Source organism: Rattus norvegicus, chromosome 14, assembly GCF_021556685.1.
Source record: "Rattus norvegicus strain SHRSP/BbbUtx chromosome 14, alternate assembly SHRSP_T2T, whole genome shotgun sequence".
In the NCBI taxonomy this organism is placed as follows: Eukaryota; Metazoa; Chordata; class Mammalia; order Rodentia; family Muridae; genus Rattus; species Rattus norvegicus.
Genome location: NC_141547.1, coordinates 40847186 through 40862286, shown reverse-complemented (window position 1 = coordinate 40862286; position 15101 = coordinate 40847186). Strand labels below are relative to the sequence as shown.

Here is a 15101-nt window from a genome sequence, read left to right as displayed (position 1 = left end):
ACTGAAACCTTACTCCTCCTCTCTTTTCCTTAGGATAGATACTTAAAGTAGAATTAACCTACTAAAAATGTTTTTTATAGTTTTCTATAATTACTGCCATCAGAATGCTAAACTTGAATTTATATGTTGTCATATTTTAAACTTACAGATTTATTTTTGGTTATGTGTAGGTGTGTGCTTGCACATGTGGGTGTATGCATTTGAGTGCAGGCGCCTGAGGAGCAGAGACACGTCGGATCTCCTGGAGGTACAGTTACAGATGCTTGTGAGCTGAACTTAATTTTTAATGCTTGTATAAAAGTCAAATCTTTAATTAGTAGAACCTAATGTTTTCATATGTTTGTAATTCTCTTTGAAAGAGGAATCTTAGAAAACACAATTCAGGTAATTTTATTCAACATATTTGAAACACCTATAAAATTAAAATAATTACTGGCAATACCTTAGAAATGAATGCATTTTAAAAAGCTAACCTAAATATAATTCAAACTCAAGCGGGCTTAGGAAAGTACAATACACACATACACAGCACACAGAACCAGTACACAGCCGGAAAGAAGTTCCTGCCTCATGGTTCTAGAGAGTGCTTCAGAGACACAGGAACTTTAACACACTTCATTCATTACCGAAACTCGAACCACTCCAAATTCGCCATTCTTCAGTATGAACGCAGGCTGGCTTCCCCTGAAGAGTTTCTGTACTGGCCCACTTCGTTTTTACAGCAGAAGGGGATGACTGAGCATGTGTAAGAATGAGTGTCTGCACACTAGTCTAACGGACATGATCTGGCTCACAGGGAGTAATTAACTCTAAGTGCACTGTCAAAGCATCAATACTGCATACGTTTAATATTAGTAAATTGTGTATGATCAATAATGACAGGGGCGAGCGGCCCTTTGGTTTGTTTGGGTGAAACATTCTGTTAATTTAGGAACAAGATTAGACTTTAAGACTCTCCTTCGAGTCAGTGAATACAGGTGTTAAGTTTCACGTGCAAAGTAACTCACGGATAAACCAGCAAGTTTGTGTCCAAAGCAACTTTAAAATACATACGTTATATAGGAGCTTTTAAATGGGCATTAACACACTTTTACCGCCTCACTGTCTGAATGAAAGGTATGTGACATGTGCTTAGAAATGTGTCTTCTGTATTTCAAAAGGTTTGTCTTCTTGTTGCTTTTCTTTTTAAAAGAGAACGGGACTGGAAGGCCTACATAACAGAAGAGTCTTCAATACAGAACATCTTTATGTAAATATTTTGGTGTTCAAATTTTCTCTCTAAACTTTTTTTTTTTTTTTAGGAAAAGAGAAAGAGAAAGTTGGAAGTAGTCTACTAGGTTCAGTTCAGATTAGTCTGAGATCTGCAGCTCAAGCCATATCTTAGAAACACATCTCTAAGTGAGACAGAACCTGAATTAGCATAAGCACATAGATCTCCTCTCTTCATGCCACTACAGTCACTAATAAAGAAGGCAAGCGCCAGGCCTTTGGGGGGCAGTGCCCAGATTATTTAACTTCCTAAGGAGTTTACTTCCCAGTGTAGCTTCCTGGGAAAGCATCACCTTATTGACTTTAATGACTTTCTGGAAAGGAGAGCGCTACATTGTTTCGGGGGTCTAAGAAAACGTAGATGCCACCAATCATCTTGAAGAAAAGGCTCTTCTCTGTTAGCAAGGAATCAGGATTTAGAAGGGGCCAACGATTTAAGTGAACACCTACGTCCCTGCCAGGCAGCTACTCCAAGCAAGTTTTCTATGGCCACCTGCTGAACCTCTGTACGTGTGGTTGCAATTCCCAGCAGTGAAGGGGCCAGCCAGTGATACCCTCCACAATACGGACAGAAAAGCATTTTCCCCCTAACAATCCATTGCACCCTTTGGGTTTAAGACTGCTCTTTATGAATTCTTTTCCAAGAACCCCCCTCCCAACCCCCCATGTCCCTGCATGGCATTTCAGCTAAAGCCCCACAGACGTTTTCCTGATGGAGCACTTCTGCATACTAAGCAGCAGCTTGCAGAGTCAATGCCTTCCCTGCTCCCACGCCTGATCAGCACAAAAACAGAAAGGAGAGATCCGAGACTGGCAGTTGTCCTCGCTGGAGACAGTCAATGGTGTGTTTTCTGCCTATTCATTCTCAGTATTGACATGAACCATTAACATCTGCAGAACTTGTTTTAGCTGGCTGAAGTTGGGTGTGGGGGTGCTGATTTAAAAGTTCAATCCATTTCCAAGACAGCTGAATTATATTCAAAATACATTTCCAAAAAGTGCTAACAGAAAAATAAATATGAGGTTTCCAGTAAAGTTTCTCTCTCACTTCCCTTTTAACCCATTAAGAATGTGATCAGTGTTAAATAGCTCGTGAAGAGGCTTTAAATTCAAAGCCAAGCCAAATTTAAGGCTACATAACTACAAATCACATAGTTCTGGGTTAAAAACAGACTGTTTAGATTTCATTTTCACATAAGTTAAGACGCTTTTATTTTCTTCAATAGTACATAAGTTTACTGTTGTTGTTGATGTAGATTTAAAAAATTGTCAACTAGTCTATACTTAAAATATGAATTTATTTCATTAAAACTATACTTCATACACATCTTTGTTTAAAAGTCTTTTAAAAAGTCTATGTAAATAAAGCGTCACACTCTCAATATCGTCAGTGAAAATATATATTAAGAGAGTTAGATATATAGAGGGGATGGCACTGAAATTAATTCTTACAGGGTAGAACCACAAATTTATATAGAAAACAAACACTTTTCTGTTACTGTTGTCTGTTTTCTGAGATAGTCTCGCTAGGTACTCAGGCAATCCTCCTGCCTTAGTCTCCCAAGTGCTAGAATTACATTTTGTGTACCAAAAGCCAGACTTCAAAGATTAAAAAACAAAACAAAACTTATAAATTACTTTGAAATTAGGCTTAAGACACAGGTTTTCTAGACCAAATCTATCAGTTACCAATGAAACTATGTTTCCAAGTATTCGCTACTTTCACCAACAGCATGGTAACCTAACCATAGATGCCGAGGGACTAATAAGGTCACACATACCTCAAACTTTAGTTTTAACATCCCAATCTCACTCAGAATTAGAATCTGACAGAGGCAACTGAATCAGTTGCCTACAAGTTTCCGACTGCAGATGGGGAGAGAAATCCCCCTGGTGTGAGGTGTAGACCCATAAAGAAGTGGGTAGGCCATGCCCTTTGGATTGGTGCACAAGGAAGTCCTCAGAATAGAGGGGAAGTAGCAAAGACAGCCATCTGTAAGGGAGCACTCAGCAAATCTATGGGCAGGTCCTAGAAGGAGCGGAAGATGGCTCTCTTAACAGATTATGCACATCCCCCAGAGCTGCTCAGAGAAACATGAACGTCTTGACACCTAGAGGCTCGTTACTATGACACAGTTTCTGAGGACCCGGGATGAACCAGGCATTAAACAATATAAGACCGTATGGGGAGCAGAGGAAGCCCCGAGCATGCTGAGTGGATGTGTGCTGCTAGTGGTATGGGCGTGGTCACGTCACCACTGCATAGCCTGGGTGGGAGACACAGAGAAAATGGCAAAACCTTCCTCCTGGGGTGAGGCTCAGAGGAGCGTGCAAAGCCTCCCTCAAGGTACCGTGTTGAGTATTTTCAATGTAGGCTGAAAATGTCCACGATAGCTTCCCCTCCCCAGATGTTTGCAGCCTGAGGATTGTTCTCCCACAGAGACCGCTCTATGTAGAGTAGCTACCTTTATCCGGCTGTGCACCATAAACCCTGCCTCCCTGCTTATCTCTATGGATACCCCCACCTCCAGTTTTAGCTGTACGCTATCACCCTGCCTCTAGTTCACCTCTGGATAGAAAGCACACTGAACTTCTGAGTGCTATGGCTTCTCCAGCAGAGCCCAGACTACCCAGGCCCTGCTTTCTATGTATTTGTCTTCTTTTCATTACCTTGTCACCTCCAGTCAGGTCCAAGTCCCTGGAGCTCGGCAAGGCTTTGACAAAAAGAGCCTCTGAGATGACCCAGGAGGTAAAGGTGCTTGCTGCCAAGCCTGAAGATCCGAGTTCGATCCCCGGAACCCACCGTAGACCCGGAGAGAGTAGACTCTGGCAAGCTGTCCTCTGCTCTTTCCTCTCAAGTTTGTTCATGTTTGCTTGCATATCCACAGGATAACTAATGTCAGTAAGTAAACAAGCGGATGACCCTTTCTTGTTCACTTATCCACCAACACGGCGCTGTTAGCTGTGTTCTGCAGGCCACAGCGCATTAGAGAATTTGATATATCTTGGTTCAAAATTGAGATGTGTTGAAGGCAAAAAAAAAACCAGATTTCAAACACTGGGCATGGAGGAAAGAATGTAGAATGTACACACAAATGCAAAACAATTACATTTTTACGTGGTAAATATGGCAATATTTTTAATACATTGAGTTAAAATGTGATACTGAAATCAATCTGGGTTTTCGCTGTGGCGTTTGGCTAATGTAGTACCTAGGAAACTTAAAAGTTATAGACATGAACTCCATTGTACCCCCCTTCTGCCCAGCTCCCTGGGTTACCGACTGTGCTTGGCTTGCTTTGTAGTTACAGGGCAAGTTTTATTCTCTGGGTACATGTGTGTGCATGTGTGTGTGTATAGGTGCTCACATGTGTGCATGTGTATGGAGGCCAGAGGTCAACCTCAGCTGTCTTTTCTCAGGAGCTGTCCAGTGTTCATTGGAAACATTGTCCTGGAGCTCACGGAGCAGGCTGGGCAGCTTCAGGCATCTGGCTCTCCCGTGCAGAGATTAAAACGCATGCCGCCATGCCTGCCTAGGCTCTGGGATTCAAACTCAGGTCCTTATGCTTACGAGTCTACTCCTTTACCAAGCGAGACCCCCAGGGTTTCCTTTGAGAGATGATGCCATCTTTGATAGGTAGAAAGAACCTAGGAATAGAATATTTTAGAGAAATTCCTTATCCAAAATCTTATTGTTTGCCAAATCCAAACACAAAAGAGGTGTATAGCAAGGGGTGGACGTGTCTAATATAGAAGCTCTAATTAGGTCTCAGGTCTTGGAATCTCAAAATGCCCAGTATGTGGACTGAGAAATATGGTATTTTCTGCCAGAGAAGTGAACAAGCTTTCTAGTGGCAATGGGTTTTAGAGATATAAACCAGAAAGAAAGCCTAGGTCTCCCGGGTATGTAGAAGTTATGGCAAGGAAGCAATACCATTGCACCAATGAATGTAGGTCCAAGAGAGATAGCCAAGGCAATTTATTGCCATTGGAAACAAAATGGGAGGCCTGGCAGTTCAAGGCCCCACAGCAAAAAACAATCCCAACCCAGAGATCAATAGAGTATTAGACAGCGAAACCCAGTGTATTCCCATTACACTTCTGTATCTCCCTTGATCTAGAACCAAGCCTATCCTCTGCTTTGCTTCTGGGAATCCCTTGCTTTCCTCTGATATATATATATATATATATATATATATATATATATATATATATATATATATATTTTAATTTTGTATCACCAGATCATTATTTTTTAAAGCAGTTTTTCAAGTGCGTTCTACTCCTTCCCAGTGGGTTGAAGAAATTCTGTACACGTTCAAGCTTTATAGTCTTTAAAACTGAAAACAGGAGTCATTAGCAAGTCAACCTCAACCCTTCTACTGAAGTGACCTAACGTCTTCAGCGAGTGTCTACACGCTGATTACTCTCATGGCTGACATCCTCTTCCTGAACATGTTACCAAAGGGGAAGAGAGGGCTCAGCAGCTGAGGATACCATCTGTTCTTCTAGAGGATCTGGGTTTGGTAGCATGCAGGCTTCTCACCCATGCACCAGGTCCCTGAGATATCAACTCTGAGATGGAATTTTATATAATAAATGCTTAGGCCATAAGTCTGGGCCTGTTCCCCAACTAGCTCAAAACTCAATTACCTGTTTGTTTTATGAGTGATACATGGCTTGTTACCTCTCCTCAGGAGTTAAGGCGACTGACCGACCAATGGACCCTCTTAACCCATCCCCAACCCCACTGTCCCCATCCCCACCCCGCCACGCAACCTCCCTTTCTTTTTCTCTTTCTCTCTCTGCCACCTTTTAAACCTGCCTCAGCTCACTGGCCAAGGGCTTTCTATTGACAGGAATGCTTCCACACAGCCTAACAGGAGACTACCCCTCACGGTTTGATTCCCTGTACCCACAGGATGTCTAAGAGCCATCTGTAACTCCTGTTCCAGGAGATCCACCCTAGCCTCTGTGGACCCTGCTAGCCTATGGTGCCCAGACAGACATACACACAGGCATAACATCCATTCATGTAAAAATAAAATAAAACAAACCCTAAAATTTTTTTTTCTTAAAAAAAGGAATCGAGATGATAAAGTACTCATAGAAACACCGAGAACGATTCCATAGAAAGAACGGTTGGAACTATGACTGTCAGGGGCGGGACTAAGTAAGTTCACCACGCTGCTACCTCGATGATGTACAGCACGATGTTCTTGTAGAAGCAGTACAGGATACACTTGGAGACTCTATTGTAATTCCAGGCACCGTGAACCATCAACAAATTCTTCAAATATTTGAACTAGGGGAGGAAGGGGAAGACATGAGTATTTTGCCCCTCACTTCCGGCGGGCGCGAAGGGGCGGGGCTCTGTGAGGGGCGGGGTTCTGTGAGGGGCGGGGTTCTGTGAGGGGCGGGGTTCTGTGAGGGGCGGGGTTCTGTGAGGGGCGGGGTTCTGTGAGGGGCGGGGTTCTGTGAGGGGCGGGGTTCTGTGAGGGGCGGGGTTCTGTGTGGCTGCAGGAGGCTTTACCTGAGCAATGGAATAATCTGAAGAGTTGGCTGCCTGCAAACCTTCATTGCCGCTAATCCCCACACCAACGTGGGCCGTCTGTATCATGCTGACGTCATTTGCCCCGTCTCCGATGGCAAGCGTGATGACTTTGACTTGTTTCTTAACCATCTCAACAACCTCAGACTTCTGAAGAGGAGAAACCCTGAAAAACACAAACCAACCAAACAAGAATGAACTCCTGCTTCCTGAAAAAAGAAATTGAAATGCCATCACCTTCTGACCGATAAGCGAAGCAAAACAACGGGGTAAATAGTTCTCTGCTAACCTGCCTGTCTTGTTAAGGGAAATGCAAAACAAGAAGAAGCAAATGTGTAGCTGACATTCAAGAGACAAATTGTTTAAGTACCAGCAAGGGGCATTGGAAATTCATCGCAAAGAGAAGGCATAAGAAGCTATTGAGGGGTAAGAGATTAAGTGCAGTGGTCAGTGGTTAAGAGCTGTGTTGAGGGTTGGGGATTTAGCTCAGTGGTAGAGCGCTTGCCTACCAAGCATAAGGCCCTGGGTTCGGTCCCCAGCTCCGAAAAAAAAGAAAAAAAAAAAAAGAGCTGTGTTGTGCTTGCAGATCAGAATTCAGTTCTCAGCACGTGTATCAGGTGGCTTACACCTATAACTCCAGCTCCAGGAGATCCCACACGTTCTTCTGGCCCCTGTGGGTACCCGCCTCTCACACGCATGGACTTTCCTATATACACATTACTAAAAAGCAAAACACATCTAAAACAAACAAACAAACAAACAAACAAACAAGCAAGCAAGCAAAGACCAGAAAACAGTCCAAATACTAACTAGGTTTTATTCAGTGCCCTGGAAGAAAACATTTTGAACTTCTGAGAACTGGTCATATGTAATGTGCTATATGATTAAAACATCCTAAAACTACTGAAATTAATGGTGGGGAGGTGGGTAGACTTTCAACCTGTTCTCAGAGACCACTGTGAAATCACAAAGAATACAAAGGTAAGTATCCAAGGCTAGAACATAGTCCACATGCTTCGTTTTCTCCTGGAGGCACAGACTAACACGAATGCAGAAGTCAGACAGCCTTTTCTGCCGTCTCGGACCAGGAACAGAAGGCATCAGCATTTACACTCGCATCACATTTGCTATTAAACTTGGAGCATTTTTTTCATGCGTCTTAAAAAGTCATTTGAGAACTAAACGCCGAGCAAATGATGGAAATGCTCCACGACAGAGCGCTCCAGCGACACAATTAACTTAATCTATTGTTCATACGGTGCTGGAAATAGACAGGAAGACTAAACAGTGAATGAATCCAGACGACTATTATATTAAGACAGTAATTAGAGCTGGGTGTGGTGGTGCATATTGGTAATCCCAGGACTTAGTGGCTGACACAGGAAGTAGGGTCATAAGTTCTAGGCCAGCTACATAGCAAAGTCCTGACATAAACACAGATAATAAGAAGCAACCAGTGTATAAAATGCTAGTGTATAGAAATGTTTCAGAGCTCTAACATCATTGTGGCCATCGTCATCATCATCATCATTTTGAGACTTTTGAGGCAGTGTCAGCCCAAGCTGTCCTTGAATTAGTTATGTAGTGGGGCTCTGGCATAGAACTCCCTTGACTGCGATTTTCCCAATGCCAGATTACAGCATATGCAGTGTGCCTCACTCGGAGATAAACTCTTTCTTAAGGTCAGTATACTGCAGCTGTGTAATAAATACCTGCTTGTTATTCTTTTTAAAAATAAAGGCCCTCTAAAGAACCGATATGTCTTCATATGTACTCTTGACTATGGTGACAGGAAAAAGCTCCCGGCAGTGGGCATTCTGCACCAACACGTGCCTCCAGGAGTCTCTACTGCCCAGGGGAAGGGAGTGAGCTACGGCAGCTCTGACTCTTGCTTGACGTTGGAGAGTCTCAACTTGAGACTGAGACACTGACGGAGTGTTCCTCTGTGTTCTTAGTGGCTGACCCAGAAGAGAAATTCGTAAAGAGCTGCCATATCAAGGAATTATTTTTAATATTTTTAAAATTCCTTTTGGCATTTGGAGACGGTACAGTACAAAATGACACAGCACTGAACTCAACAAGAGAATGAGTATCGGGCTACTAACGGTTCATTTCACCGTCTGCCTCCATTTCTCTTCAAAGCAATTTTCATTCCACTTTCGAGTTTTTTTTTTTTAATTTCTCTTAACAGGCTAATATAAATTGCTAAGCCCACTGGCCCTAGGCCAAGGTTTTAAACACGGACTACGGTTGACATTTAGTAAATGTCAGAAAAGAATGCTCACCAGAAATGCTATAGAACGCAAGTGAAAACGGGCATGAATGAAGGGGAGCATTTGAAAACATTTATCAAGCTCTCTTTAATGGCTCCTGCGCTGCACACATTGTTAAACCACACTGTGGAGCTGGGCGATTGTGGCGCGTTTTTATGAACTGCATCCACAGAGTGAGCTTAAACCAGTGACTTAAGGGAGCTCCGGAAAAGAGCGACACCAAACCCTTACCCCCATCTCCACCGTGACTATAACCGGCGGCTGCTCTCTCTGTTTCACACTGTAAATTTTAATACCACACCGTGGGTCACCTTCATGGTCAACTTGATGGGCTTTAGAATCGCCTAGGACACACGCACCTGGGGGAGTGCCCCCGAGGGTGTTTCCACAGAGGGTTAACTCTAGGGGAAAGAGCTACCCTGAAAGTAGATGGATTCAAGGCCCAGACTGAATAAACAGGGAAAGTTAAATCTGCCCCATGAGCACCAGCAGTTGTCTTTCCCTGCTTCCCAAATGCAGGCGTAGATGGCAGCGATGTTACCAGCCATGTCACGCTTCTGTCACTGTGGCTCTCTTGCCACCATGTACTCTACCCTCAGACTATGAACCAAAACTCTTCTCTCTCTCCACTGTTCACGTCAGGCATTTTGTCATAGCGATGAGAAATATAAAGGAATAGTGACTCCAAATCACCATTGGGTAAGGATCCTCACCCACATCAATGGAGATGACTCACTTGTTAAAAGAGTAGGAATACCCTAAGCTAGAAAAAAACAAACAAAAAACCAAAAAGCGTTTAAGCAAAAACGACTAGCAAGCACAGTCCAGGCTTAGCAGACCATTCAAGGGCCGTGAAAGCCACCATTTCTGTGGTCTGGAAGAGCAGCTGGTAGTCAAGCAATGGTGTTGGATATACAAAATGTGAAATCCTCATTCATGTATCTCACTCATAATATGAACGTACAAACTGGTGTGCTATGTCTAGAACCTTCTTTTGCTAGGAAACCTGGATTTTCTGTTGTTGCAAAAATCTCACTCAGGACTCACACACTTTTTGTTTTGTAACATGAAGCTGAGAATATAATTTTTCCACCTTGGTTGATGACTATCTTATCAGCTTCTCTATATTCAAAGGCAAAACTGTCAAGGAACTCACGTCCTTTCAGACCACTATTCTCAGTTTTCTTAGCAATAATATTCATCAGATTGCCTCAGTGATCTGGGAAGTATTTAATTAATGACAATTACTTAGAGATATATAACTGCAATGAGTTCATTACAGAACAAGCATGACTTGAAAGACATCAGTCAACTCATTGAAGCACGAGAGTGTGTGCATATGTCACATCCAGGCTCTGGCAGAGGGGTCTGGGGGCAGCGGGTGGCTGTTCTGACAGAGAGGTGTGCTTTAGGGGGAATCCACTTACTGAAACTAAAGTCAGTTAAAAGATTTCCTACAGAGGTGTGTGTGTGTGTGTGTGTGTGTGTGTGTGTGTGTGTGTGTGTATACATGTGTGCAACTTTGGGTGCTCTGTGTGTGTTTGATGCATGAATTCATGTGTGCGACAGCACGCACCAGAGGTCAGAGGAGAACTCTGATTGTTGGGTTCTCACCTTCCACCTTGTTGGAGATGGGATTCCATTTTGCTTTTGTTGCTCACTGCTGGGTATACCAGGCTGGCTGGAAGCAGGGATTTTCCTGCCTTTGCCTCTCATCTCACTTCGAGAGTGTTAAGATCACACATGCTACTGCTCCCAGCTTTATGTGGGTGCTGGGAATCTGAACTCAAATTTCATGCATACATAGCAAATGCCTTACTCACCGAGCCCTTGAATATTCTTATTCCTCAAATCCAAAATCCATAAGCCCCTAATCTGCAACTTTCTGAGTGCCAACATGATATTGAAAATTCAACACCTGATCTCACACGACAAATATTTTGGCTTATTGTGTCAGGTTTACGGAAAATCTTATAACATAGAAGATGAAATAATTTTTATGAAATAGGAATGAAATTTATGCTTAGAGTTGTAGCTCATATCCAAAGTTATCTATAAGCACATGCTCAAACTTTAGAACCCAACATTCTGAATCATGGTGGACCTATGCATTTTGGATAGGGACTCTTAAATGGGTGCTGTTTTCAAGTCTACTTAAAAAGTTGTTCCTTGCTCCATGGGATTGGGGAATGGGGGTATATAACAAAGTGAATGTAATGTGACTCTGGGGCTTCTGCTGTTGTGAATTCCTTGGCAGGATGCACAGCAACCTGGAACTGTGAGCAAAGTAACCCTTTCTCCCTGAAGTTGCTTTGGTTAGAATATTTTACCAAAGTGGCAGGAAAAGAAGCTAAGACCAATGGGTATGACTATGGCCTCTGGATAGTCTTGCCTGTACTTAGTAACTCCAGATGATGGAAGATGGCCTCATTGACAAACACAGGAGAGTTCATTTAGGATGAGGGAAAGATCACAAGGTGGATTTCTTTCTACACCCAAATTTGCCAGAGCATGGGTCTTCTCCTGATAAGTTTCAAGTTCTTCAACCCCTCGACCCCATCAGAGTTTGCTTTCTTGACTTCTGCACGTGCTTTTGGAGTTGTACAATTTCTATAACAGCCCAGAGTGGTTCTCAACCTTCCTAATGCTGTGATCCTCTAATACAGTTTGCTCATGTTGTGGTGACCCCAAGGATAAAACATATTTTCACTATGACTTCATAAACTGTGATTTTGCTACTGTTATAAATTATATTATAAAGATCTGATATGCAGGATGTCTGATACGCAACCCCGAGAAAGGGTTGGTTGACCCCCAAAGGGGTGGTGACCCACAGGCTGGGATCATTGGCCTAGAGCAGTCACACTAGGAAGCTAGTTAATTCTTCCTAGTGCTTATCACAAACTGTATGTCTATGCCTAAGCCTTCAGCTTTCTAAGACCCAACAGTGACCAGCGGTATACCCTGGAAGGAAGCATCAGAGCTATTTTCTTCTTCCAGATATGGATATGCGTATGTGTCCATATTTATGTACAATTTCCCCGCTTGTGGGTTTTCAACAAGACTGAAATGACTCACTACTGTCTTCCACGGTTGTTTTTCCTTTTCTGGAAGCAGTGAGAGACTCTACTAAAAAGATTATGAATGCAGCATGTGCTACGGAGGTCTGTTTTTCTTCCTGTGCACCACAAACAAGAGGGTGGTTCCTTGTGACGTAACCCAGGAGTGAGCTGAGTGCCGTGTGCTTCTCGGATAGCTCCTGGCTGCAGATTCCACACATGTTACTCATTACTATTCTCATTTGTTATGTAGTAGCTTGCGGTGCCCCATGATCATTAGATCAGAGAGCACTGGGATGTTTTGTCATTCAAGCTAAGAAATATATAGGTGGTCCTATTTATTTATTTACTTATTTATTTATATTTATTTATATGTGTTCGAGTGTTTCACCAGCACGCGTATCTGTTGCTAGCATAGGTTAGAACAGGGTACTGGATCCCTGGAGTTGGTGCTACAGACTGTTGTGAGCCACTACGTGAGAGCTGGGAATCAAACTGGGGTCCTCTGAAAGAGCATCCAGTGCTCTTAACCATTGCGCTACCTTTCCAGCTCCAGGTGGCCTATTTTATACAGGCTTTGTTTTGCACTCATTTAATGGAAACAGCTGTCTTTCTGAATACCACGTGGATAATGGTTATATGTACATGTATCTACATAGGATCATGTGAGGACTTTTCATGGATAGCCAAAAGACTTATAATGCTATAGGCAAGAATATTATTTTACCATATGTGGTACGATTTGGGTGGGGGGACAGGGTTATAATTCTAAAACACAATTTAGTATGATGAATTATTGTATTCCTTTTGGCCACCCATAAAAGATATAAACCAGGAGGAACATGGACGGATACAGTTGCTGTAGTTTTGGTTCTGTTTGCTGTAATAAAACACCCTGACTCAAGAGAAACTGAATGGAGGAAATGTTTTATTTCTGCTCTTATCACTGAAGTCAGTCAGGGCAGCAACTCAGGTAAGAGCTTGAAGCATCAATGATGAAGGAATGCTGCTGTCTGACCCATTCACCACTCATCCTTAGATTTCCTATAAGCTCAGATGCTTGCCTAGGAATGGTGATGCCCACAGTGGGCTGGGCTCTCCTGCATCATTAATAATTAAGGAAACCCCCATCATACAATGGCAATCCTTCAATTGAAACTCCCTTCTTAGGTGAGTCTAGGTTGTATCAAGATGATTTAAAGCTAACTAGGGCGACTCTGCTAATGACCATGAGGTGTTTTATTCATGTAGTAATCAAGCCTTGATACTTATAAGGTTTGAGGTTCATCTCTGGCTGCTCTTCAGAAGTCAGGCAGGATGTGCTGCACATTCCCTGCTTACTGACTTCCTAAAGTCTCTCCTGTGAATATCACTCTAGTCTCCACTGAGCTATAGTTGGTTGACTAATAACGAAGTTGCCAAAAGAAAAACCTAACTTAGTTTTACTGGTTTCTTTTTTAATTAAAATTTGTCAGGTTCATTTATGATGCTTCAAGCCGAGAAGATATTAATCTGTAACAAAATGTATGTTACACGTACCAAAATTACATGCGTATTGGAACTGTGCTGGAAGCTTGTGGCGGATTTATTACTGGAATGAAAACAGCAGCTTATGTAGAAAATCCTAAGGATATTTAGCATATGGAGCATAATGAAACATTCACCCACCTCTGGTAAGAAGACGGCTATTCAAATGACCGATGAGTGAGGCCCTTCCTGGCCTCCAAAACCAACATCGGCTGTATTCTGTGCAGTCAAAGGCACCAAAGAGACTTTACAATGTAGGGGCCAAGGCTCAAGAAATAACACACAGATAGCTCTTCTCAGGGGAAAAAGAAAAAAATAGAAAAGTAACTTTAAGAAAGACTCCCTTTCTGAGGCACGTTTTAGATCCACGGTTACTCTTGCAGATAAACCACCAGGGCTTTCCTTTAAGTGGCTTGGATAGCATTTTCAACATGGACTCCTCATACGGGCAGTGCGTATCTGAGTGTTGAAGTGTGCATAGAGTCACAGCAAACTGAAGCTGGCAAACATATCTTACCGAAGAAAATTGCTCCTAGAGAAACTTGAAGCAATCCCACTAAAATCAGGGACTAGACAAGGCTGCCCACTCTCTCCCTACTTATTCAATATAGTTCTTGAAGTTCTAGCCAGAGCAATCAGACAACAAAAGGAGGTCAAGGGGATACAGATCGGAAAAGAAGAAGTCAAAATATCACTATTTGCAGATGATATGATAGTATATTTAAGTGATCCCAAAAGTTCCACCAGAGAACTACTAAAGCTGATAAACAACTTCAGCAAAGTGGCTGGGTATAAAATTAACTCAAATAAATCAGTAGCCTTCCTCTACACAAAAGAGAAACTAGCCGAGAAAGAAATTAGGGAAACGACACCCTTCATAATAGACCCAAATAATATAAAGTACCTCGGTGTGACTTTAACAAAGCAAGTAAAAGATTTGTACAATAAGAACTTCAAGACACTGAAGAAAGAAATTGAAGAAGACCTCAGAAGATGGAAAGATCTCCCATGCTCATGGATTGGCAGGATTAATATAGTAAAAATGGCCATTTTACCAAAAGCAATCTACAGATTCAATGCAATCCCCATCAAAATACCAATCCAATTCTTCAAAGAGTTAGACAGAACAATTTGCAAATTCATCTGGAATAACAAAAAACCCAGGATAGCTAAAACTATCCTCAACAATAAAAGGACTTCAGGGGGAATCACTATCCCTGAACTCAAGCAGTATTACAGAGCAATAGTGATAAAAACTGCATGGTATTGGTACAGAGACAGACAGATAGACCAATGGAATAGAATTGAAGACCCAGAAATGAACCCACACACCTATGGTCACTTGATTTTTGACAAAGGAGCCAAAACCATCCAATGGAAAAAAGATAGCATTTTCAGCAAATGGTGCTGGTTCAACTGGAG

General features: G+C 42.4%; 1 protein-coding gene across 13 annotated transcripts in view; it reads right to left on the bottom strand.

The window, feature by feature from the left end:
* Positions 1–15101, bottom strand: part of Atp8a1 (ATPase phospholipid transporting 8A1) — a 242556-nt gene that overhangs the window by 43044 nt on the left and 184411 nt on the right. For 8 of the 13 annotated variants that reach the window (XM_087582508.1, NM_001426995.2, XM_087582503.1 and 5 more), the window contains 2 exon segments: positions 6803–6986; positions 6464–6574 (listed from right to left, as the gene is read on the bottom strand). In XM_087582508.1, the coding sequence (XP_087438634.1) occupies positions 6464–6574; positions 6803–6986 (295 nt within the window). 13 annotated transcript variants of the gene reach the window in all.